Below are 26507 nucleotides of genomic sequence, written 5' to 3' on the forward strand. Positions count from 1 at the left end.
AAAAAATATATATATACAGTATATATAGGTGTGTATATATAGGTATATATATATATATATAGGTGTATATATATATATAGATGTATATAGCTGTATATATATATATATATATATATATATATATATATATATATATATATATATATATATATATATATATATATATATATATACATTCATATATATATATATATATATATATATATATATACATTCATATATATATATATATATATGACAGAGAGAGAGAGAGATACATGGATATATATATATATATATATATATATATATATATATATATATATATATTCGGGCTGCAACAACTAATCGATTAAATCGATTAAAATCTATTATTAAAATAGTTGCCGATTAATTTAGTCTTCGATTCGTTGGATGTATGCAATGCGCATGCGCAGATTTTTTATTTTATTTTTTATTTTTTAAATAAACCTTTATTTATAAACTGCAACATGTACAAACAGCTGAGAAATAATAATCAAAATAAGTATGGTGCCAGTATGCTGTTTTTTTCAATAAAATACTGGAAAGGATAGAAATGTAGTTTGTCTCTTTTATCCGATTATTAATCGATTAATCGAAGTAATAATCGACAGATTAATCGATTATCAAATGAATCGTTAGTTGCAGCCCTAATATATATATATATATATATATATATATATATATATATATATATATATATATATATATATATATATATATATATATATATATATGTACGTATAGATGTATAGGTGTGTATTATATATATATATATATATATATATATATATATATATATATATATATATATATATATACACACAAACACACACGGTGCAGACCAGAGTACTGAAGCACAAATATACTTGTGACAAAAGTACTTCAAGTGTGACAAAAGTACTTCAAGTGTGACAAAAGTACTTCAAGTGTGACAATAGTACTTCAAGTGTGACAAAAGTACTTCAAGTGTGACAAAAGTACTTCAAGTGCTCCCAAAATGACTTCAATTCAAGTAAATGAATATTTAGTACTTATTGATGTCAACTTATTTCTTGTGTACATTGAAGTAAAATATGAGTTTTCATTTGTACTTGCTGTTGTCTTGCAGTTCCTGACAAAGTACTCGACGTGTGGTACATCCAACCTTCCTCCACGCTCACCTTCATCACCGTCTTCTGGAAGGTAGTACTTCACACGCCATGTACTAGTACTTCACATGCCATGTACTAGTACTTCACACGCTATGTACTAGTACTTCACATGCCATGTACTAGTACTTCACACGCCATGTACTAGTACTTCACATGCCATGTACTAGTACTTCACACGCTATGTACTAGTACTTCACATGCCATGTACTAGTACTTCACACGCCATGTACTAGTACTTCACACGCTATGTACTAGTACTTCACATGCCATGTACTAGTACTTCACATGCCATGTACTAGTACTTCACATGCCATGTACTAGTACTTCACACGCTATGTACTAGTACTTCACATGCCATGTACTAGTACTTCACATGCCATGTACTAGTACTTCACACGCCATGTACTAGTACTTCACATGCCATGTACTAGTACTTCACACGCTATGTACTAGTACTTCACATGCCATGTACTAGTACTTCACATGCCATGTACTAGTACTTCACATGCCGTGTACTAGTACCTCACACGCTATGTACTAGTACCTCACACGCCATGCACTAGTACTTCACACGCCATGTACTAGTACTCACACGCCATGTACTAGTACTTCACACGCTATGTACTAGTACCTCACACGCCATGCACTAGTACTTCACACGCCATGTACTAGTACTTCACACGCCATGTACTAGTACTTCACACGCCATGTACTAGTACCTCACACGCTATGTACTAGTACTTCACACGCTATGTACTAGTACTTCACACGCCATGTACTAGTACCTCACACGCCATGTACTAGTACCTCACACACCATGTACTAGTACCTCACACACCATGTACTAGTACTTTACACGCCATGTACTAGTACTTCACACGCTATGTACTAGTACTTCACACACCATGTACTAGTACCTCACACACCATGTACTAGTACTTCACATGCCATGTACTAGTACTTCACATGCCATGTACTAGTACTTCACACGCTATGTACTAGTACTTCACACGCTATGTACTAGTACTTCACATGCCATGTACTAGTACTTCACATGCCATGTACTAGTACCTCACACGCTATGTACTAGTACTTCACACGCTATGTACTAGTACTTCACACGCTATGTACTAGTACTTCACACGCTATGTACTAGTACTTCACACGCCATGTACTAGTACTTCACACGCCATGTACTAGTACTTCACATGCCATGTACTAGTACTTCACACGCCATGTACTAGTACTTCACATGCCATGTACTCCATCTATAGTTGTACTTGACAAAAGTGTGTACTTTGTGTGTACTTCCTGCAGGCCATGAGCGTGTCTGAGGCCAGAGGGAAGATCTTGGAGTACCGGGTCAGCGTTTACGGCGCCGAGTCCGAGGTGATGTGGACCAGCAGCCTGGGTGCCAACGTGACCAAGACCTCCGTGCCCTTCTGTGCCCGCTGCCAGGTGGCGCTGTGGGCCATCAACTCCAAAGGCAGCTCTCCTCCTGCCAACATCACGGCACATCATGCCAAAGGTAACACTCTTATTTTGAAAACCCTGGACTCTATTATTAAATGTCGACAAAAATGTGAAACAGGAAACATGATTTTTTTTCAAGTGCACGTTTATTTTGAAATAAACTAATTTATGTTAACAAATTCATTAATACATTTATTTTGAAATAAACTATTTTATGTTAACATATTAATTAATGCATTTATTTTGAAATCAACTAATTTATGTTAACATATTAATTAATGGATTTATTTTGAAATAAACTAATTTATGTTAACATATTAATTAATGCATTTATTTTGAAATAAACTCATTTATGTTAACATATTCATTAATACATTTATTTTTTGAATAAACTCATTTATGTTAACATATTAATTAATGCATTTATTTTGAAATAAACTCATTTATGTTAACATATTAATTAATGCATTTATTTTGAAATAAACTAATTTATGTTAACATATTAATTAATGCATTTATTTTAAAATAAACTAATTTATGTTAACATATGAATTTCATACATTTATTTTGAAATGAACTAATTTATGTTAACATATTAATTAATGCATTTATTTTGAAATAAAGTCATATATGTTTAACATATTAATTAATGCATTTATTTTGAAATAAACTCATTTATGTTAACATATTCATTAATAGATTTATTTTGAAATAAACTCATTTATGTTAACATATTCATTAATACATTTATTTTGAAATAAACTCATTTATGTTAACATATTCATTAATACATTTATTTTTTAAATAAACTAATTTATGTTAACATATTAATTAATGCATTTATTTTGAAATAAAGTAATTTATGTTTAACATATTAATTTCATTCATTCATTTTGCAATAAACTCCGTTATGTTAACACATTAATTAATGCATTTATTTTGAAATAAACTCATTTATGTTAACATATTCATTAATGCATTTATTTTGAAATAAACTCATTTATGTTAACATATTCATTAATACATTTATTTTGAAATAAACTCATTTAAGTTAACATATTCATTAATACATTTATTTTTTAAATAAACTCATTTATGTTAACATATTAATTAATGCATTTATTTTGAAATAAAGTCATTTATGTTTAACATATTAATTTCATTCATTCATTTTGCAATAAACTCCGTTATGTTAACATATTAATTAATGCATTTATTTTGAAATAAACTAATTTATGTTAACATAATAATTAATGCATTTATTTTGAAATAAACTCATTTATGTTAACATATTAATTAATGCATTTATTTTGAAATAAACTCATTTATGTTAACATATTCACTAATACATTTATTTTGAAATAAACTCATTTATGTTAACATATTCATTAATACATTTATTTTTTAAATAAACTCATTTATGTTAACATATTAATTACTGCATTTATTTTGAAATAAAGTCATTTATGTTAACATATGAATTTCATACATTTATTTTGAAATGAACTAATTTATGTTAACATATTAATTAATGCATTTATTTTGAAATAAACCCATTTATTTTAACGTATTAATTTCATTCAATTATTTTGAAATAAATTATTTAATGTTAACATATTAATTTAATTGATTTATTTTGATATAAACTAATTCATGTTAACATATTAATTTCATATATTCATTTTGCAATAAACTCTGTTATGTTAACATATTAATTAATGCATTTATTTTGAAATAAACAAATGTATGTTAACATATGAATTTCATACATTTATTTTTGAAATAAACAAATGTATGTTAACATATTAATTAATGCATTTATTTTTAAATGAATTAATTTATGTTAACATATTAATTAATGCATTTATTTTGAAATAAACCCATTTATTTTAACATATTAATGTCATTCAATTATTTTGAAATAAATTCTTTTATGTTAACATATTAATTTAATTTATTTATTTTGATATAAAGTAATTTATGTTAACATATTAATTTCATACATTCATTTTGCAATAAACTCTGTTATGTTAACATTTTAATTAATGCATTTATTTTGAAATAAGCAAATGTATGTTAACATATGAATTTCATACATTTATTTTTTAAATAAATAAATGTATGTTAACATATTAACTAATGCATTTATTTTTAAATGAATTAATTTATGTTAACATATTCATTTCATACATTTATTTTGAAATAAACTAATTTATTATAACATATTGATTTCATACATTTATTTTGAAATAAACTCTTTTAAGTTAACATATTAATTAATGCATTTATTTTGAAATAAACTCATTTATGTTAACATATGAATTTCATACATTTATTTTGAAATAAACTCATTTATGTTAACATATTAATTAATGCATTTATTTTGAAATAAACTCATTTATGTTAACATATTCATTTAATACATTTATTTTGCAATAAACTCATTTATGTTAACATACTAATTTCATACATTTATTTTGAAATAAACTTATTTTTGTTAACTTATTCATTTCATACATTTATTTTTGAAATAAACTCATTTATAATAACAATTAAATGCATTTATTTTGAAATGAACTCTTTTGTGTTAACATGTTCATTTCATACATTTATTTTGAAATAAACTCATTTATGTTAACATATTAATTTCATTCAATTATTTTGAAATAAATTATTTTATGTTAACATATTAATTTAATTGATTTATTTTGATATAAACTAATTTATGTTAACATATTAATTTCATACATTCATTTTGCAATAAACTCTGTTATGTTAACATATTAATTAATGCATTTATTTTGAAATAAAGAAATGTATGTTAACATATGAATTTCATACATTTATTTTTTAAATAAATAAATGTATGTTAACATATTAATTAATGCATTTATTTTTAAATGAATTAATTTAAGTTAACATATTGATTTCATACATTTATTTTGAAATAAACTCATTTATAATAACATATTGATTTCATACATTTATTTTGAAATAAACTCCTTTAAGTTAACATATTAATTAATGCATTTATTTTGAAATAAACTCATTTATGTTAACATATGAATTTCATACATTTATTTTGAAATAAACTCATTTATGTTAACATATTAATTAATGCATTTATTTTGAAATAAACTCATTTATGTTAACATATTCATTTAATACATTTATTTTGCAATAAACTCATTTATGTTAACATACTAATTTCATACATTTATTTTGAAATAAACTTATTTTTGTTAACTTATTCATTTCATACATTTATTTTTGAAATAAACTCATTTATATTAACAATTAAATGCATTTATTTTGAAATGAACTCTTTTGTGTTAACATGTTCATTTCATACATTTATTTTGAAATAAACTCATTTTTGTTAACATATTAATTTCATTCAATTATTTTGAAATAAATTATTTTATGTTAACATATTAATTTAATTGATTTATTTTGATATAAACTAATTTATGTTAACATATTAATTTCATACATTCATTTTGCAATAAACTCTGTTATGTTAACATATTAATTAATGCATTTATTTTGAAATAAACAAATGTATGTTAACATATGAATTTCATACATTTATTTTTTAAATAAATAAATGTATGTTAACATATTAATGAATGCATTTATTTTTAAATTAATTCATTTATGTTAACATATTCATTTCATACATTTATTTTGAAATAAACTCATTTATAATAACATATTGATTTCATACATTTATTTTGAAATAGACTCCTTTAAGTTAACATATTAATTAATGCATTTATTTTCAAATAAACTAATTTATGTTAACATATGAATTTCATACATTTATTTTGAAATAAACTCATTTATGTTAACATATTAACTAATGCATTTATTTTTAAATGAATTAATTTATGTTAACATATTCATTTCATACATTTATTTTGAAATAAACTCATTTATAATAACATATTGATTTCATACATTTATTTTGAAATAAACTCCTTTAAGTTAACATATTAATTAATGCATTTATTTTGAAATAAACTAATTTATGTTAACAAATGAATTTCATACATTTATTTTGAAATAAACTCATTTATGTTAACATATTAATTAATGCATTTATTTTGAAATAAACTCATTTATGTTAACATATTCATTTAATACATTTATTTTGCAATAAACTCATTTATGTTAACATACTAATTTCATACATTTATTTTGAAATAAACTTATTTTTGTTAACTTATTCATTTCATACATTTATTTTTTAAATAAACTCATTCATATTAACAATTAAATGCATTTATTTTGAAATGAACTCTTTTGTGTTAACATGTTCATTTCATACATTTATTTTGAAATAAACTCATTTTTGTTAACATATTAATTTCATTCAATTATTTTGAAATAAATTATTTTATGTTAACATATTAATTTAATCGATTTATTTTGATATAAACTAATTTATGTTAACATATTAATTTCATACATTCATTTTGCAATAAACTCTGTTATGTTAACATATTAATTAATGCATTTATTTTGAAATAAACTAATTTATGTTAACATATTAATTAATGCATTTATTTTTAAACAAACTCATTTATGTTAACATATTAATTAATGCATTTATTTTGAAATAAACTCATTTATGTTAACATATTCATTAATGCATTTATTTTTAAATAAACTCATTTATGTTAACATATTCATTAATACATTTATTTTGAAATAAACTCATTTATGTTAACATGTTCATTAATACATTTATTTTTTAAATAAACTCATTTATGTTAACATATTAATTAATGCATTTATTTTGAAATAAAGTCATTTATGTTTAACATATTAATTTCATTCATTCATTTTGCAATAAACTCCGTTATGTTAACATATTAATTAATGCATTTATTTTGAAATAAACTAATTTATGTTAACATAAAAATTAATGCATTTATTTTGAAATAAACTCATTTATGTTAACATATTCATTAATACATTTATTTTGAAATAAACTAATTTATGTTAACATAATAATTAATGCATTTATTTTGAAATAAACTCATTTATGTTAACATATTAATTAATGCATTTATTTTGAAATAAACTCATTTATGTTAACATATTCATTAATACATTTATTTTGAAATAAACTCATTTATGTTAACATATTCATTAATGCATTTATTTTTTAAATAAACTCATTTATGTTAACATATTAATTAATAAATTTATTTTGAAACAAAGTCATTTATGTTTAACATATTAATTTCATACATTCATTTTGCAATAAACTCCGTTATGTTAACATATTAATTAATGCATTTATTTTAAAATAAACTAATTTATGTTAACATATGAATTTCAAACATTTATTTTGAAATGAACGAATTTATGTTAACATATTAATTAATGCATTTATTTTGAAATAAACAAATGTATGTTAACATATGAATTTCATACATTTATTTTTGAAATAAACAAATGTATGTTAACATATTAATTAATGCATTTATTTTTAAATGAATTAATTTATGTTAACATATTCATTTCATACATTTATTTTGAAATAAACTCATTTTTGTTAACATATTAATTTCATTCAATTATTTTGAAATAAATTATTTTATGTTAACATATTAATTGAATCAATTTATTTTGATATAAACTAATTTATGTTAACATATTAATTTCATACATTCATTTTGCAATAAACTCTGTTATGTTAACATATTAATTAATGCATTTATTTTGAAATAAACAAATGTATGTTAACATATGAATTTCATACATTTATTTTTGAAATTAACAAATGTATGTTAACATATTAATTAATGCATTTATTTTTAAATGAATTAATTTGTTAACATATTCGTTTCATACATTTATTTTGAAATAAACTCATTTATAATAACATATTGATTTCATACATTTATTTTTTAAATAAACTCCTTTAAGTTAACATGTTAATTAATGCATTTATTTTAAAATAAACTAATTTATGTTAACAAATGAATTTCATACATTTATTTTGAAATGAACTAATTTATGTTAACATATTAATTAATGCATTTATTTTGAAATAAACCCATTTATTTTAACATATTAATGTCATTCAATTATTTTGAAATAAATTATTTTATGTTAACATATTAATTTAATTGATTTATTTTGATATAAACTAATTTATGTTAACATATTAATTTCATACATTCATTTTGCAATAAACTCTGTTATGTTAACATTTTAATTAATGCATTTATTTTGAAATAAGCAAATGTATGTTAACATATGAATTTCATACATTTATTTTTTAAATAAATAAATGTATGTTAACATATTAACTAATGCATTTATTTTTAAATGAATTAATTTATGTTAACATATTCATTTCATACATTTATTTTGAAATAAACTAATTTATTATAACATATTGATTTCATACATTTATTTTGAAATAAACTCCTTTAAGTTAACATATTAATTAATGCATTTATTTTGAAATAAACTCATTTATGTTAACATATGAATTTCATACATTTATTTTGAAATAAACTCATTTATGTTAACATATTAATTAATGCATTTATTTTGAAATAAACTCATTTATGTTAACATATTCATTTAATACATTTATTTTGCAATAAACTCATTTATGTTAACATACTAATTTCATACATTTATTTTGAAATAAACTTATTTTTGTTAACTTATTCATTTCATACATTTATTTTTGAAATAAACTCATTTATAATAACAATTAAATGCATTTATTTTGAAATGAACTCTTTTGTGTTAACATGTTCATTTCATACATTTATTTTGAAATAAACTCATTTATGTTAACATATTAATTTCATTCAATTATTTTGAAATAAATTATTTTATGTTAACATATTAATTTAATAGATTTATTTTGATATAAACTAATTTATGTTAACATATTAATTTCATACATTCATTTTGCAATAAACTCTGTTATGTTAACATATTAATTAATGCATTTATTTTGAAATAAAGAAATGTATGTTAACATATGAATTTCATACATTTATTTTTTAAATAAATAAATGTATGTTAACATATTAATTAATGCATTTATTTTTAAATGAATTAATTTATGTTAACATATTGATTTCATACATTTATTTTGAAATAAACTCATTTATAATAACATATTGATTTCATACATTTATTTTGAAATAAACTCCTTTAAGTTAACATATTAATTAATGCATTTATTTTGAAATAAACTCATTTATGTTAACATATGAATTTCATACATTTATTTTGAAATAAACTCATTTATGTTAACATATTAATTAATGCATTTATTTTGAAATAAACTCATTTATGTTAACATATTAATTTAATACATTTATTTTGCAATAAACTCGTTTATGTTAACATACTAATTTCATACATTTATTTTGAAATAAACTTATTTTTGTTAACTTATTCATTTCATACATTTATTTTTGAAATAAACTCCTTTATATTAACAATTAAATGCATTTATTTTGAAATGAACTCTTTTGTGTTAACATGTTCATTTCATACATTTATTTTGAAATAAACTCATTTTTGTTAACATTAATTTCATTCAATTATTTTGAAATAAATTATTTTATGTTAACATATTAATTTAATTGATTTATTTTGATATAAACTAATTTATGTTAACATATTAATTTCATACATTCATTTTGCAATAAACTCTGTTATGTTAACATATTAATTAATGCATTTATTTTGAAATAAACAAATGTATGTTAACATATGAATTTCATACATTTATTTTTTAAATAAATAAATGTATGTTAACATATTAATTAATGCATTTATTTTTAAATTAATTCATTTATGTTAACATATTCATTTCATACATTTATTTTGAAATAAACTCATTTATAATAACATATTGATTTCATACATTTATTTTGAAATAGACTCCTTTAAGTTAACATATTAATTAATGCATTTATTTTCAAATAAACTAATTTATGTTAACATATGAATTTCATACATTTATTTTGAAATAAACTCATTTATGTTAACATATTAACTAATGCATTTATTTTTAAATGAATTAATTTATGTTAACATATTCATTTCATACATTTATTTTGAAATAAACTCATTTATAATAACATATTGATTTCATACATTTATTTTGAAATAAACTCCTTTAAGTAAACATATTAATTAATGCATTTATTTTGAAATAAACTAATTTATGTTAACAAATGAATTTCATACATTTATTTTGAAATAAACTCATTTATGTTAACATATTAATTAATGCATTTATTTTGAAATAAACTCATTTATGTTAACATATTCATTTAATACATTTATTTTGCAATAAACTCATTTATGTTAACATACTAATTTCATACATTTATTTTGAAATAAACTTATTTTTGTTAACTTATTCATTTCATACATTTATTTTTGAAATAAACTCATTCATATTAACAATTAAATGCATTTATTTTGAAATGAACTCTTTTGTGTTAACATGTTCATTTCATACATTCATTTTGCAATAAACTCCGTTATGTTAACATATTAATTAATGCATTTATTTTAAAATAAACTAATTTATGTTAACATATGAATTTCAAACATTTATTTTGAAATGAACGAATTTATGTTAACATATTAATTAATGCATTTATTTTGAAATAAACCCATTTATTTTAACATATTAATGTCATTCAATTATTTTGAAATAAATTATTTTATGTTAACATATTAATTTAATTGATTTATTTTGATATAAACTAATTTATGTTAACATATTAATTTCATACATTCATTTTGCAATAAACTCTGTTATGTTAACATATTAATGAATGCATTTATTTTTAAATGAATTAATTTATGTTAACATATTCATTTCATACATTTATTTTGAAATAAACTCATCCTACATGTAACTGTGCCTGTACTTGTACTGCATATCATCCTACATGTGCGTGTACTTGTACTGCGTCATTATACTAATAACAAATATTTGTATAGCTGCTGGTCATTTCCAGGTGCGCACGCAGGCAGACCAGCACGGTGTCGCCCTCTGGTGGAGCGCAGCTGCACCTGCAGCACGTCACGTGGTGCTGGAATGGCACCTTGAAGGACTGATGACGCAACACCTGCACTGGCTCCGCCTACCTGGAACACAGCGCCACGCCCACATCACAGGTCTCCTCCTTCATATCGAAGTTTCCATTTCTTTCTTCTATTTATTATTGACATTATTAAACTCTTTCTGTTCATCATGTTTATCTACACTTTTACTTTTACTTTCTGTTTCTAATCATTCATGTTTGTATTTGCAGAGGTGCTACATTTACTCCCAAACATCTACTTGAGTAACTTTTGGGATAAATTGTACTTCTAAGTGTAGTTTTAATGCAAAATACTTTTACTATATTTATAGAGAAGAAACGCTACTTTTACTACGCTCCATTTATCTACATTCAGCTCGCTACTCGCTAATGATTTTTATCCATCACCAATCAAGTGCAGTCACTGGTGACGTTTGACTCCGTGTCACCAATCAAACCGAGCCAGACGGTCACATGACCGCCGCTGAAACTTAATGCTAACATGTCAACTTTATATTAAGTTGACATGTCAAACAAGGTGGCCACCTTATTGGCCGTGTGAGCAGCTTTGATTGCTCCAAAGCCAGGTGCAGCCCACACCTGTCAGTTTATGGTTTGCGTAAAGGCTAACTTGTTATTTTCCTTTGTAAACTCTGCCCACTGAGCCTATGGTGCTGTTAAGTTATTGTGGCTCAATTTGCCTTCATTTTTTTAATGTTAATGTATTATTAGTTAATATATATTATTGTTTCAGTTGCTTAAGAGATATTCCTGGCTCTGAATTTGCTCATTGCTATTTTTATGTTTTTGTGCATTATTTGTTGCCGTCATCATTAAACCAACAGGTTACTCATCAGTTACTCAGTACTTGAGTAGTTTTTTCACAACATACTTTTTACTTTTACACGAGAAAATATTTGGGTGACTACTCCTTACTTTTACTTGAGTAATACATCTCTAAAGTAACAATACTCTTACTTGAGTACAATTTCTGGCTACTCTACCCACCTCTGTGTATTTGTTTGTATTTGTGTATTATTGTTTGTATTTGTGTATTATTGATGTTTGTATTTGCGTATCATTGTTTGTATTTGTGTATTATTGATGTTTGTATTTGTGTATTATTGATGTTTGTATTTGTGTATGTGTTTGTATTAGTGTATTATTGATGTTTGTATTTGTGTATTATTGATGTTTGTATTAGTGTATTATTGTTTTTATTTGTGTATTATTGATGTTTGTATTTGTGTATTATTGTTTTTATTTGTGTATTATTGATGTTTGTATTTGTATATTATTGATGTTTGTATTTGTGTATTATTGTTTGTATTTGTGTATTATTGTTTGTATTAGTGTATTTGTTTGTATTTGTGTATTATTGATGTTTGTATTTGTGTATTATTGTTTGTATTATTGATGTTTGTATTTGTGTATTATTGTTTGTATTTGTGTATTATTGATGTTTTTATTTGTGTATTATTGTTTGTATTAGTGTATTTGTTTGTATTTGTGTATTATTGTTTGTATTTGTGTATTATTGATGTTTGTATTTGTGTATTATAGTTTGTATTTGTGTATTTGTTTGTATTGATGTATTATTGATGTTTGTATTTGTGTATTATTGTTTGTATTTGTGTATTATTGTTTGTATTTGTGTATTATTGATGTTTGTATTTGTGTATCATTGTTTGTATTCGTGTATTATTGTTTGTATTTGTGTATCATTGTTTGTATTTGTGTATCATTGTTTGTATTTGTGTATTATTGATGTTTGTATTTGTGTATCATTGTTTGTATTTGTGTATTATTGATGTTTGTATTTGTGTATTATTGATGTTTGTATTTGTGTATCATTGTTTGTATTTGTGTATTATTGATGTTTGTATTAGTGTATTATTGTTTGTATTTGTATATTATTGATGTTTGTATTTGTGTATTGTTTGTATTTGTGTATTATTGATGTTTGTATTTGTGTATTATTGTTTGTATTTGTGTATTATTGTTTGTATTTGTGTATTATTGTTTGTATTTGTGTATTATTGTTTGTATTTGTGTATTATTGATGTTTGTATTTGTGTATTATTGATGTTTGTGTTGATGTATTTGTGTATTGCAGGACTAAAATCCTCCGAGTGCTACCAGGCAAATATTTACTTTTTCTATGATGAAAGTACAAGTACTACCAGCAACTTTCAACTAAGTATCAACCAAACAGGTACTATTTCTATGAGTACTCCATTACTGCGTGCATGTACTACTTCTATGAGTACTCCATTAGTATGTGCATGTACTACTTCTATTAGTACTCCATTACTATGTACATGTACTACTTATATTAGTACTCCATTACTATGTACATGTACTACTTCTATTAGTACTCCATTAGTATGTGCATGTACTACTTCTATTAGTAGCCCATTACTATGTACATGTACTACTTCTACTAGTACTCCATTACTATGTACATGTACTACTTCTATGAGTACTCCATTACTATATACATGTACTACTTCTATGAGTACTCCATTACTATGTACATGTACTACTTCTATGAGTACTCCATTACTATGTGCAGTATATATGTGTGTGTATGTGTCATGCACTGTGGTAGTAGTACTAGTACTTCTACTAGTAGTATTACTACTTAACGATGGTTGTAGTTCCTCAGGTTGGTCCGTCAGTCCAACAGGAAGTGGAAGGCAAGAGTTTAAAGGTCAAGTGGGCGGAGCTTCCTCGGACTGAGCGAGGAGGATGTGTGGTGAACTACACCGTCTACTTGCAGTACTTGGATGGACACGTACTTTCATGTACTTCATGCATACTTCACTTCATGTACTTCATGCATACTTCACTTCATGTACTTCATGCATACTTCACTTCATGTACTTTCATGTACTTCATGCATACTTCACTTCATGTACTTCATGCATACTTCACTTCATGTACTTCATGCATACTTCACTTCATGTACTTCATGCATACTTCACTTCATGTACTTCATGCATACTTCACTTCATGTACTCTCATGTACTTCATGCATACTTCACATCATGTACTTCATGCATACTTCACTTCATGTACTTCATGCATACTTCACATCATGTACTTCATGCATACTTCACTTCATGTACTTCATGCATACTTCACTTCATGTACTTCATGCATACTTCACTTCATGTACTTCATGCATACTTCACTTCATGTACTTCATGCATACTTCACTTCATGTACTTCATGTACTCTCATGTACTTCATGCATACTTCACTTCATGTACTTCATGCATACTTCACTTCATGTACTTCATGCATACTTCACATCATGTACTTCATGCATACTTCACTTCATGTACTTCATGTACTCTCATGTACTTCATGCATACTTCACTTCATGTACTTCATGCATACTTCACTTCATGTACTTCATGCATACTTCACATCATGTACTTCATGCATACTTCACTTCATGTACTTCATGCATACTTCACTTCATGTACTTCATGTACTCTCATGTACTTCATGCATACTTCACTTCATGTACTTCATGCATACTTCACTTCATGTACTTCATGCATACTTCACATCATGTACTTCATGCATACTTCACTTCATGTACTTCATGCATACTTCACATCATGTACTTCATGCATACTTCACTTCATGTACTTCATGCATACTTCACTTCATGTACTTCATGCATACTTCACATCATGTACTTCATGCATACTTCACATGATGTACTTCATGCATACTTCACTTCATGTACTTCATGCATACTTCACTAGATGTACTTCATGTATTTCTAATGTTTATTTCCTTCTTGTGTTGTCATCTTCATGTCAGACTTGCTGCCAGCATCACACAGGAAGTTGCTCCTCTCAGATCTCCATGCAGGTGTGTATTACCTGTGTTTATTACCTGTGTAGTACCTGTGTTTATTACCTGTTTAGTACCTGTGTTTATTACCTGTTTAGTACCTGTGTTTATTACCTGTTTATTACCTGTGTTTACTACCTGTGTCTACTACCTGTGTTTATTACCTGTGTTTATTACCTGTTTAGTACCTGTGTTTATTACCTGTTTAGTACATGTGTTTATTACCTGTGTTTATTACCTGTTTAGTACCTGTGTTTACTACCTGTGTTTATTACCTGTTTAGTACCTGTGTTTAGTACCTGTGTTTATTACCTGTGTAGTACCTGTGTTTATTACCTGTGTTTATTACCTGTTTACTACCTGTGTTTATTACCTGTTTACTACCTGTGTTTATTACCTGTTTAGTACCTGTGTTTACTACCTGTGTTTATTACCTGTTTAGTACCTGTTTATTACCTGTTTAGTACCTGTGTGTATTACCTGTTTAGTACCTGTGTTTATTACCTGTGTGTATTACCTGTTTAGTACCTGTGTTTATTACCTGTTTAGTACCTGTGTTTATTACCTGTGTTTATTACCTGTTTAGTACCTGTGTTTATTACCTGTGTTTATTACCTGTTTACTACCTGTGTTTACTACCCGTTTAGTACCTGTGTTTAGTACCTGTGTTTATTACCTGTGTAGTACCTGTGTTTATTACCTGTTTAGTACCAGTGTTTAGTACCTGTTTATTACCTGTGTAGTACCTGTGTTTATTACCTGTGTTTACTACCTGTGTTTATTACCTGTGTTTACTACCTGTGTTTATTACCTGTTTAGTACCTGTGTTTATTACCTGTGTAGTACCTGCGTTTATTACCTGTTTAGTACCTGTGTTTATTACCTGTTTATTACCTGTGTAGTACCTGTGTTTATTACCTGTGCTTATTACCTGTTTAGTACCTGTGTTTATTACTTGTTTAGTACCTGTGTTTACTACCTGTGTTTACTACCTGTGTTTATTACCTGTTTTTATTACCTGTGTTTACTACCTGTTTTTATTACCTGTATTTATCACATGTGTTTATTATCTGTGTTTACTACCTGTGTTTATTACTTGGGTTTACTACCTGTGTTTATTACGTGAGTTTATTACCTGTGTTTACTACCTGAGTTTATTACCTGTGTTTACTACCTGAGTTTATTACCTGTGTTTATTATGATGTTTATACTACCTGTGTTTATTACCTGTGTTTACTACATGTTTATTACCTGTGTTTACTACCATGCAGGTGTTTACTTCCTGTGTTTATTACCATGCATGTGTTTACTACCTGTATTTATCACCTGTGTTTACTACCTGTGTTTATTACCTGTGTTTATTACCTGTTTAGTACCTGTGTTTATTACCTGTGTTTACTACCTGTGTTTATTTCCTGTTTAGTACCTGTGTAGTACCTGTGTTTATTACCTGTGTAGTACCTGTGTTTATTACCTGTTTATTACCTGTTTACTACCTGTGTTTATTACCTGTTTAGTACCTGTGTTTATTACCTGTTTAGTACCTGTGTTTATTACCTGTTTAGTACCTGTGTTTATTACCTGTGTTTACTACCTGTTCAGTACCTGTGTAGTACCTGTGTTTGTTACCTGTTTATTACCTGTTTAGTACCTGTGTTTATTACCTGTGTTTAGTACCTGTGTTTATTACCTGTTTAGTACCTGTGTTTATTACCTGTGTAGTACGTGTGTTTATTACCTGTGTAGTACGTGTGTTTATTACCTGTGTAGTACCTGTGTTTATTACCTGTGTTTATTACCTGTTTAGTACCTGTGTTTAGTACCTGTGTTTATTACCTGTGTAGTACCTGTGTTTGGTACCTGTGCTTATTACCTGTTTAGTACCTGTGTTTATTACTTGTTTAGTACCTGTGTTTATTACCTGTGTTTACTACCTGTTTTTATTACCTGTGTTTACTACCTGTTTTTATTACCTGTATTTATCACATGTGTTTATTATCTGTGTTTATTACCTGTTTATTACTTGGGTTTACTACCTGTGTTTATTACCTGAGTTTATTACCTGTGTTTACTACCTGAGTTTATTACCTGTGTTTACTACCTGTGTTTATTATGATGTTTATACTACCTGTGTTTACTACATGTTTATTACCTGTGTTTACTACCATGCAGGTGTTTACTTCCTGTGTTTACTACCTGTATTTATTACCATGCATGTGTTTACTACCTGTATTTATCACCTGTGTTTATCACATGTGTTTATTACCTGTTTAGTACCTGTGTTTACTACCTGTTTTTATTACCTGTGTTTACTACCTGTATTTATCACCTGTGTTTACCACATGTTTATTACCTGTGTTTACTACCTGTGTTTATTATGTGAGTTTATTACCTGTGTTTACTACCTATGTTTATTACTTGTGTTTATTACCTGTGTTTACTACCTGTGTTTACTACCATGCAGGTGTTTACTTCCTGTTTTTATTACCTGTATTTATCACATGTGTTTATTACTTGTGTTTACTACCTGTGTTTATTACGTGAGTTTATTACCTGTGTTTACTACCTGTGTTTACTACGTGAGTTTATTACCTGTGTTTACTACCTGAGTTTACTACCTGTGTTTATTACGTGAGTTTATTACCTGTGTTTATTACGTGAGTTTATTACCTGTGTTTATTACTTGTGTTTATTACCTGTGTTTACTACCTTTGTTTATTACCTGTGTTTAATACCATGCAGGTGTTTACTACCTGTATTTATTACCATGCAGGTGTTTACTACCTGTATTTATCACCTGTGTTTACTACCTGTGTTTATCACATGTGTTTATTACCTGTTTAGTACCAGTGTTTATTACCTGTTTAGTACCTGTGTTTACTACCTGTTTTTATTACCTGTGTTTACTACCTGTTTTTATTACCTGTATTTATCACCTGTGTTTACCACATGTTTATTACGTGAGTTTATTACCTGTGTTTACTACCTATGTTTATTACTTGTGTTTACTACCTGAGTTTATTACCTGTGTTTACTACCTGAGTTTACTACCATGCAGGTGTTTACTTCCTGTGTTTACTACCTGTATTTATTACCATGCATGTGTTTATAATGATAAATGGGTTATACTTACTACCTGTTTTTATTACCTGTATTTATCACGTGTTTATTACTTGTGTTTACTACCTGTGTTTATTATGTGAGTTTATTACCTGTGTTTATTACTTGTGTTTACTACCTGTGTTTATTACGTGAGTTTATTACCTGTGTTTACTACCTGTGTTTATTACGTGAGTTTATTACCTGTGTTTATTACTTGTGTTTACTACCTGTGTTTATTACCTGTGTTTATTACCTGTGTTTACTACCTGTGTTTATTACGTGAGTTTACTACCTGTGTTTATTACCTGAGTTTATTACTTGTGTTTATTACCTGTGTTTATTACCTGTGTTTACTACCTGTTTAATACCATGCAGGTGTTTACTACACGCATGTGTTTACTACCTGTATTTATTACCTTTGTTTATTACCATGCAGGTGTTTACTACCTGTGTTTACTACCATGCAGGTAATTACTACCTTTGGATGACCGCCTCCACGTCTGAGGGGCAAAGTCCTGCTGGTCCAAAAGTCAGGTTTTCCATCCAATGTCAGTAAATACTCTTGTTTTATTAAATGTTGTTTATTTTATCCAATGTGAGTAAATATTTGTATTAAATATTTATTTTTATCCAATGTGAGTAAATATTTGTATTAAATATTTATTTTTATCCAATGTAAGTAAAAAACATTTTTAATGTATTTTTTTATCCGATGTGAGTAAATATTATTCTAATAATGTTTATTTTTTTAACCAAAGAAAATACATTTTATTTCATTAAATATTTATTTGTTATCCATTGTGAGCAAATATTTTTATTTGATTAATGTTGTGTATTTGTTATTGAATAAGGGTAAACATTTGAATGTATTAAATGTTTCTTGTGTTTTCAGCTGCAAAACAAGACGTTCCACTGTTCCTCTTTGTTGGTGGCATCATCCTGCTGGTGATGTCGCTCCTGATGTGCTGCCACATTTCTCCCCGAAAAAAAAGGTTTGATTTTGGATTTTGTATCTTCACGTGTTTATTAGTTATGTAGTTAGTTTATGAGTTTGGCATCAAATAAAAGTTGATGTGATTTTAGGTGTGTGGGACCTTTGTGCTTCCTGTCCAAAGTTCCAGATCCTGCAAACAGCAAATGGGCAAAAGAATGCAGCCAGAAAATGGTAATGTCATCACAGTTGCTAGGCAGACTTCACAAGACGACAATAATGACATCATAGATGCTAGGCAGACTTCACAAAAAGACAATAATGACATCATAGTTGCTAGGCAGACTTCACAAAACGACAATAATGACATCATAGTTGCCAGACAGACTTCACAGGAAGACAATAATGACATCATAGTTGCTAGGCAGACTTCACAAGACGGTAATGACATCATAGTTGCCAGACAGACTTCACAAGAAGACAATAATGACATCATAGTTGCTAGGCAGACTTCACAAGACAATAATGACATCATAGTTGCTCCCTTGTCGTTAGGCAGACTTCACAAAAAGACAATAATGACATCATAGATGTTAGGCAGACTTCACAAAAAGACAATAATGACATCATAGTTGCCAGGCAGACTTCACAAGAAGACAATAATGACATCATAGTTGCCAGACAGACTTCACAAGAAGACAATAATGACATCATAGTTGCTAGGCAGACTTCACAAAACGACAATAATGACATCATAGTTGCCAGACAGACTTCACAAGAAGACAATAATGACATCATAGTTGCTAGGCAGACTTCACAAGACAATAATGACATCATAGTTGCCAGACAGACTTCACAAGAAGACAATAATGACATCATAGTTGCTAGGCAGACTTCACAAGAAGACAATAATGACATAGTTGCCAGACAGACTTCACAAGAAGACAATAATGACATCATAGTTGCTAGGCAGACTTCACAAGACAATAATGACATCATAGTTGCTCCCTTGTCGTTAGGCAGACTTCACAAAAAGACAATAATGACATCATAGATGTTAGGCAGACTTCACAAAAAGACAATAATGACATCATAGATGCTAGGCAGACTTCACAAAAAGACAATAATGACATCATAGTTGCCAGGCAGACTTCACAAGACGACAATAATGACATCATAGTTACTAGGCAGACTTCACAAGACAATAATGACATCATAGATGCCAGACAGACTTCACAAGAAGACAATAATGACATCATAGTTGCTAGGCAGACTTCACAAGAAGACAATAATGACATCATAGTTGCCAGACAGACTTCACAAGAAGACAATAATGACATCATAGTTGCTAGGCAGACTTCACAAGACAATAATGACATCATAGTTGCTAGGCAGACTTCACAAGAAGACAATAATGACATCATAGTTGCCAGACAGACTTCACAAGAAGACAATGACATCATAGTTGCTAGGCAGACTTCACAAGACAATAATGACATCATAGTTGCTAGGCAGACTTCACAAGAAGACAATAATGACATCATAGTTGCTAGGCAGACTTCACAAGAAAACAATGACATCATAGTTGCAAGGCAGACTTCACAAGACAATAATGACATCATAGTTGCTCCCTTGTCGTTGGGCAGACTTCACAACAAGACGGTAATGACATCATAGATGTTCACTTGTTAGGCAGACTTCACAACAAGATAATAATGACATCATAGTTGCTCCCTTGTCGTTGGGCAGACTTCACAAGACGACAATAATGACATCATAGTTGCTAGGCAGACTGCACAAGACAATAATGACATCATAGTTGCTAGGCAGACTTCACAAGAAGACAATAATGACATCATAGTTGCTAGGCAGACTTCACAAGAAAACAATGACATCATAGTTGCAAGGCAGACTTCACAAGACAATAATGACATCATAGTTGCTCCCTTGTCGTTGGGCTGACTTCACAACAAGACGGTAATGACATCATAGATGTTCACTTGTTAGGCAGACTTCACAACAAGACAATAATGACATCATAGATGTTCACTTGTTAGGCAGACTTCACAACAAGACGGTAATGACATCATAGATGTTCACTTGTTAGGCAGACTTCACAACAAGACAATAATGACATCATAGATGTTCACTTGTTAGGCAGACTTCACAACAAGATAATAATGACATCACAGTTGCTCCCTTGTTGCTCGGCAGACTTTACAACAAGACAATCATGACATCATAGTTGTTCACTTGTCGCTAGGCAGACTTATATATACATATATACTCATACACAGTCGTGGTCAAAAGTGTACATACACGTGTAAAGAACATCATGTCATGGCTGTCTTGAGTTTCCAATCATTTCTACAACTCTTATTTTGTTGTGATGTAGTGATTGTATGTATGCATGTATGTATACATACATACATACATACATACATACATACATATATATATATATATATATATATATATATATATATATATATATATATATATATATATATATATATGGAAGCGTTTAAGTCCCTCCCTTCACTTCCTAATTTCCATAGTCTCCTTCCTTCTGTAATATTTATTTTTTCTCCATTTCCAAGTTTGAAGATGAAGAGAAGTTCCAGCTGAGTGAGTCCAGCATGAAGGGAGGAGGAGGAGGAGGAGAAGAAGAAGAAGAGTTGATCATAGAAGTGGAGGAGCTGTCAAATGTCAAGATGGACGCCTCCTCACCATCCATCATCAGCACCTACATCAAGACTTACTGCCAACCTTCTCTCTCTCACACCTCCTTCTGCTCACATCTCACTCACCTTCAGGACCATCACCTGCACCACCTTCAGGACCATCACCTGCACCACCTTGGCCTGAAGGACCATAACCTTCACCACCTCCAGGACCATGACCTTCACCACCTTGGCCTGAAGGACCATCGCCTTACCCACCTTGGCCTTAAGGACCATGACCTTCACCACCTCCAGGACCATGGCCTTCACCTTCAGGACCATGACCTTCACCACCTTCAGGACCATGGCCTTCACCACCTTCAGGACCATGGCCTTCACCACCTTCAGGACCATGGCCTTCACCACCTTCAGGACCATGACCTTCACCACCTTGGCCTGAAGGACCATCGCCTTAACCACCTTGGCCTTAAGGACCATGACCTTCACCACCTTGGCCTTAAGGACCATGACCTTCACCACCTTCAGGACCATGACCTTCACCACCTTCAGGACCATGAACTTCACCACCTTCAGGACCATGGCCTTCACCACATTCACCACCTTCAGGACCATGGCCTTCACCACGTTCACCACCTTCAGGACAATGGCCTTCACCTTCATGACCATGACCTTCACCACCTTCAGGACCATGAACTTCACCACCTTCAGGACCATGGCCTTCACCACGTTCACCACCTTCAGGACCATGGCCTTCACCTTCATGACCATGACCTTCACCACCTTCAGGACCATGAACTTCACCACCTTCAGGACCATGGCCTTCACCACGTTCACCACCTTCAGGACCATGGCCTTCACCTTCATGACCATGACCTTCACCACCTTCAGGACCATGGCCTTCACCACCTTCAGGACCATGGCCTTCACCACCTTCAGGACCATGGCCTTCACCACGTTCACCACCTTCAGGACCATGGCCTTCACCACCTTCATGACCATGACCTTCACCACCTTCAGGACCATGGCCTTCACCACCTTCAGGACCATGACCTTCACCACCTTCAGGACCATGGCCTTCACCACCTTCAGGACCATGGCCTTCACCTTCAGGACCATGACCTTCACCACCTTCAGGACCGTGACCTTCACCACCTTCAGGACCATCACCTTCACGACCATGACCTTCACCACCTTCAGGACCATGACCTTCATGACCATGAGGATGAGGAGGAATGTTCACGCATGATGACCTTCATCCCTGCTTCACACTCCTTCACGCACACACTCGACCTCACGCTAACCCTCGATACTGTACACATCGACTGCGGTATCATATTTGATAACTTACACTAACCCTCGATACTGTCTGTACATGTCGACTGTGGTATCATATTCAAAACTCACGGTAGACCTCGATACCCTACACATCGACTGTGGTATCATATTTGATAACTCAGGATAGACATCGATACTGTGGTATCATATTTGATAACTCACGGTAGACCTCTATACTGTACACATCGACTGTTGTATCATAATTGATAACTCACGATAGACCTCGATACTGTACACGTCGACTGTGGTATCATATTTGATAACTCAGGATAGACATCGATACTGTGGTATCATAATTGATAACTCACGGTAGACCTCTATACTGTACACATCGACTGTTGTATCATATTTGATAACTCACGATAAACCTCGATACTGTACACGTCGACTGTGGTATCATATTTGATAGCTCACGATAGACCTCGATACTGTACACATTGACTGTTGTATCATATTTGATAAATCACGATAGACATCAATACTGTACACGTCGACTGTGGTATCATATTTGATAGCTCACGATAGACCTCGATACTGTACACGTCGACTGTGGTATCATATTTGATAGCTCACGATAGACCTCGATACTGTACACGTCGACTGTGGTATCATATTTGATAACTCACGGTAGACCTCGATACTGTACACGTCGACTGTGGTATCATATTTGATAACTCACGGTAGACCTCGATACTGTACACGTCGACTGTGGTATCATATTTGATAACTCACGATAGACCTCGATACTGTACACGTCGACTGTTGTATCATATTTGATAACTCACGATAGACATCGATACTGTACACGTCGACTGTGGTATCATATTTGATAGCTCACGATAGACCTCGATACTGTACACGTCGACTGTGGTATCATATTTGATAGCTCACGATAGACCTGGATACTGTACACGTCGACTGTGGTATCATATTTGATAGCTCACGATAGACCTCGATACTGTACACGTCGACTGTGGTATCATATTTGATAGCTCACGATAGACCTGGATACTGTACACGTCGACTGTGGTATCATATTTGATAACTCACGGTAGACCTCGATACTGTACACGTCGACTGTGGTATCATATTTGATAACTCACGGTAGACCTCGATACTGTACACGTAGACTGTGGTATCATATTTGATAACTCACGGTAGACCTCGATACTGTACACGTAGACTGTGGTATCATATTTGATAACTCACGATAAACATCAATACTGTACACGTCGACTATGGTATCATATTTGATAGCTCACGATAGACCTCGATACTGTACACGTCGACTGTGGTATCATATTTGATAACTCACGGTAGACCTCGATACTGTACACGTAGACTGTGGTATATTTGATAGACCTGGATACTGTACACATCGACTGTGGTATCATATTTGATAACTCACAATAGACCTGGATTCTGCACACGTTGACTGTGGTATCATAAAGAAAAACTCACAATAGACCTCGATACTGTACACGTCAACTGTGGTATATTTGATAGCTCACGATAGACCTCAATACTGTACACGTCGACTGTGGTATCATTTTTGGTAACTCATGATAGACGTTGATACTGTACGCAACGACTGTGGTATCATATTTGATAACTCATGATAGACCTGGATATTGTACACGTTGACTGTGGTATCATATTCAATAGACATGGATACTGTACACGTCGACTGTGGTATCATATCTGATCACTCACCATAGGCCTGGATACTGTACACGTCGACTGTGGTATCATGTTTGATAACTCACGATAGACCTGGATACTGTACACGTCGACTGTGGTATCATGTTTGATAACTCACGATAGACCTGGATACTGTACACGTCGACTGTGGTATCATATTTGATCACTCACCATAGACCTGGATACTGTACACGTCGATTGTGGTATCATATTTGATCACTCACCATAGACCTGGATACTGTACACGTCGACTGTGGTATCACTCACCATAGACCTGGATACTGTACACTTCGACTGTGGTATCATATTTGATCACTCACCATAGACCTGGATACTGTACACGTCGACTGTGGTATCATATTTGATCACTCACGATAACTGGTTTGCTGAATTTCCCCCATGGATCAATAAAGTACTTTCTATTCTACGATAGACCTGGATACTGTACACGTCGGCTGTGGTATCAAAACAGTATCAATCTCAGGGAGATTCCAGAGACATTCTAAGAGACCATGAGGAAGCCAGTCATGTGATCAGTGACGTAGCGGAGGAACCACAGATCCCTTCCACATCAACAACAATGCAGACTTAACAAAATGATGATCCAGAACCTTCTAATGGTGATCCTGACTGTGATCCACAAGTCTTAGAAGTATCATGTAGCAGTATTGCTAAGTGCTAAACAACATATACAAACATAATAAAACATGCAGCAGTATTGCTAAGTGCTAAACAACATATACAAACATGTAGCAGTATTGCTAAGTGCTAAACAACATATACAAACATGTAGCAGTATTGCTAAGTGCTAAACAACATATACAAACATGTAGCAGTATTGCTAAGTGCTAAACAACATATACAAACATGTAGCAGTATTGCTAAGTGCTAAACAACATATACAAACATAATAAAACATGTAGCAGTATTGCTAAGTGCTAAACAACATATACAAACATGTAGCAGTATTGCTAAGTGCTAAACAACATATGCAAACATAATAAAACAATCACTTACTGTACAATGTCTGCTCTCACTGGGAAAGACTGATGGCATATTTACATGATATACACACATTAATACACTCGGGTGGCTCGGTTGGTAGAGCGGTTGTGCCAGCAACTTGAAGGTTCCAGGTTTGATCCCCGCTTTAGCCATCCTA

At 30.0% G+C, this 26507-nt stretch overlaps 1 protein-coding gene across 7 annotated transcripts in view; it reads left to right on the forward strand.

The window, feature by feature from the left end:
• Positions 1-26363, forward strand: part of il12rb2 (interleukin 12 receptor, beta 2a) — a 53383-nt gene extending 27020 nt beyond the window's left edge. For 3 of the 7 annotated variants that reach the window (XM_062038512.1, XM_062038513.1, XM_062038514.1), the window contains 10 exons: positions 1112-1185; positions 2472-2682; positions 11637-11813; positions 13836-13934; positions 14380-14526; positions 15560-15610; positions 19162-19242; positions 19587-19686; positions 19778-19859; positions 22226-26362. In XM_062038512.1, coding sequence (XP_061894496.1) covers positions 1112-1185; positions 2472-2682; positions 11637-11813; positions 13836-13934; positions 14380-14526; positions 15560-15610; positions 19162-19242; positions 19587-19686; positions 19778-19859; positions 22226-23662 — 2459 coding nt within the window. In that variant the 3' untranslated portion in view covers positions 23663-26362. Of the gene's footprint in view, positions 1-1111; positions 1186-2471; positions 2683-11636; positions 11814-13835; positions 13935-14379; positions 14527-15559; positions 15611-19161; positions 19243-19586; positions 19687-19777; positions 19860-22225 lie in introns of all 7 variants that reach the window. The other 4 variants (XM_062038517.1, XM_062038516.1, XM_062038518.1 and 1 more) reach the window with 3 other exon arrangements.
• The last annotated feature ends 144 nt before the right edge of the window (positions 26364-26507 follow it).

Source organism: Entelurus aequoreus, linkage group LG27 (assembly GCF_033978785.1).
Source record: "Entelurus aequoreus isolate RoL-2023_Sb linkage group LG27, RoL_Eaeq_v1.1, whole genome shotgun sequence".
Taxonomy (NCBI): Eukaryota; Metazoa; Chordata; class Actinopteri; order Syngnathiformes; family Syngnathidae; genus Entelurus; species Entelurus aequoreus.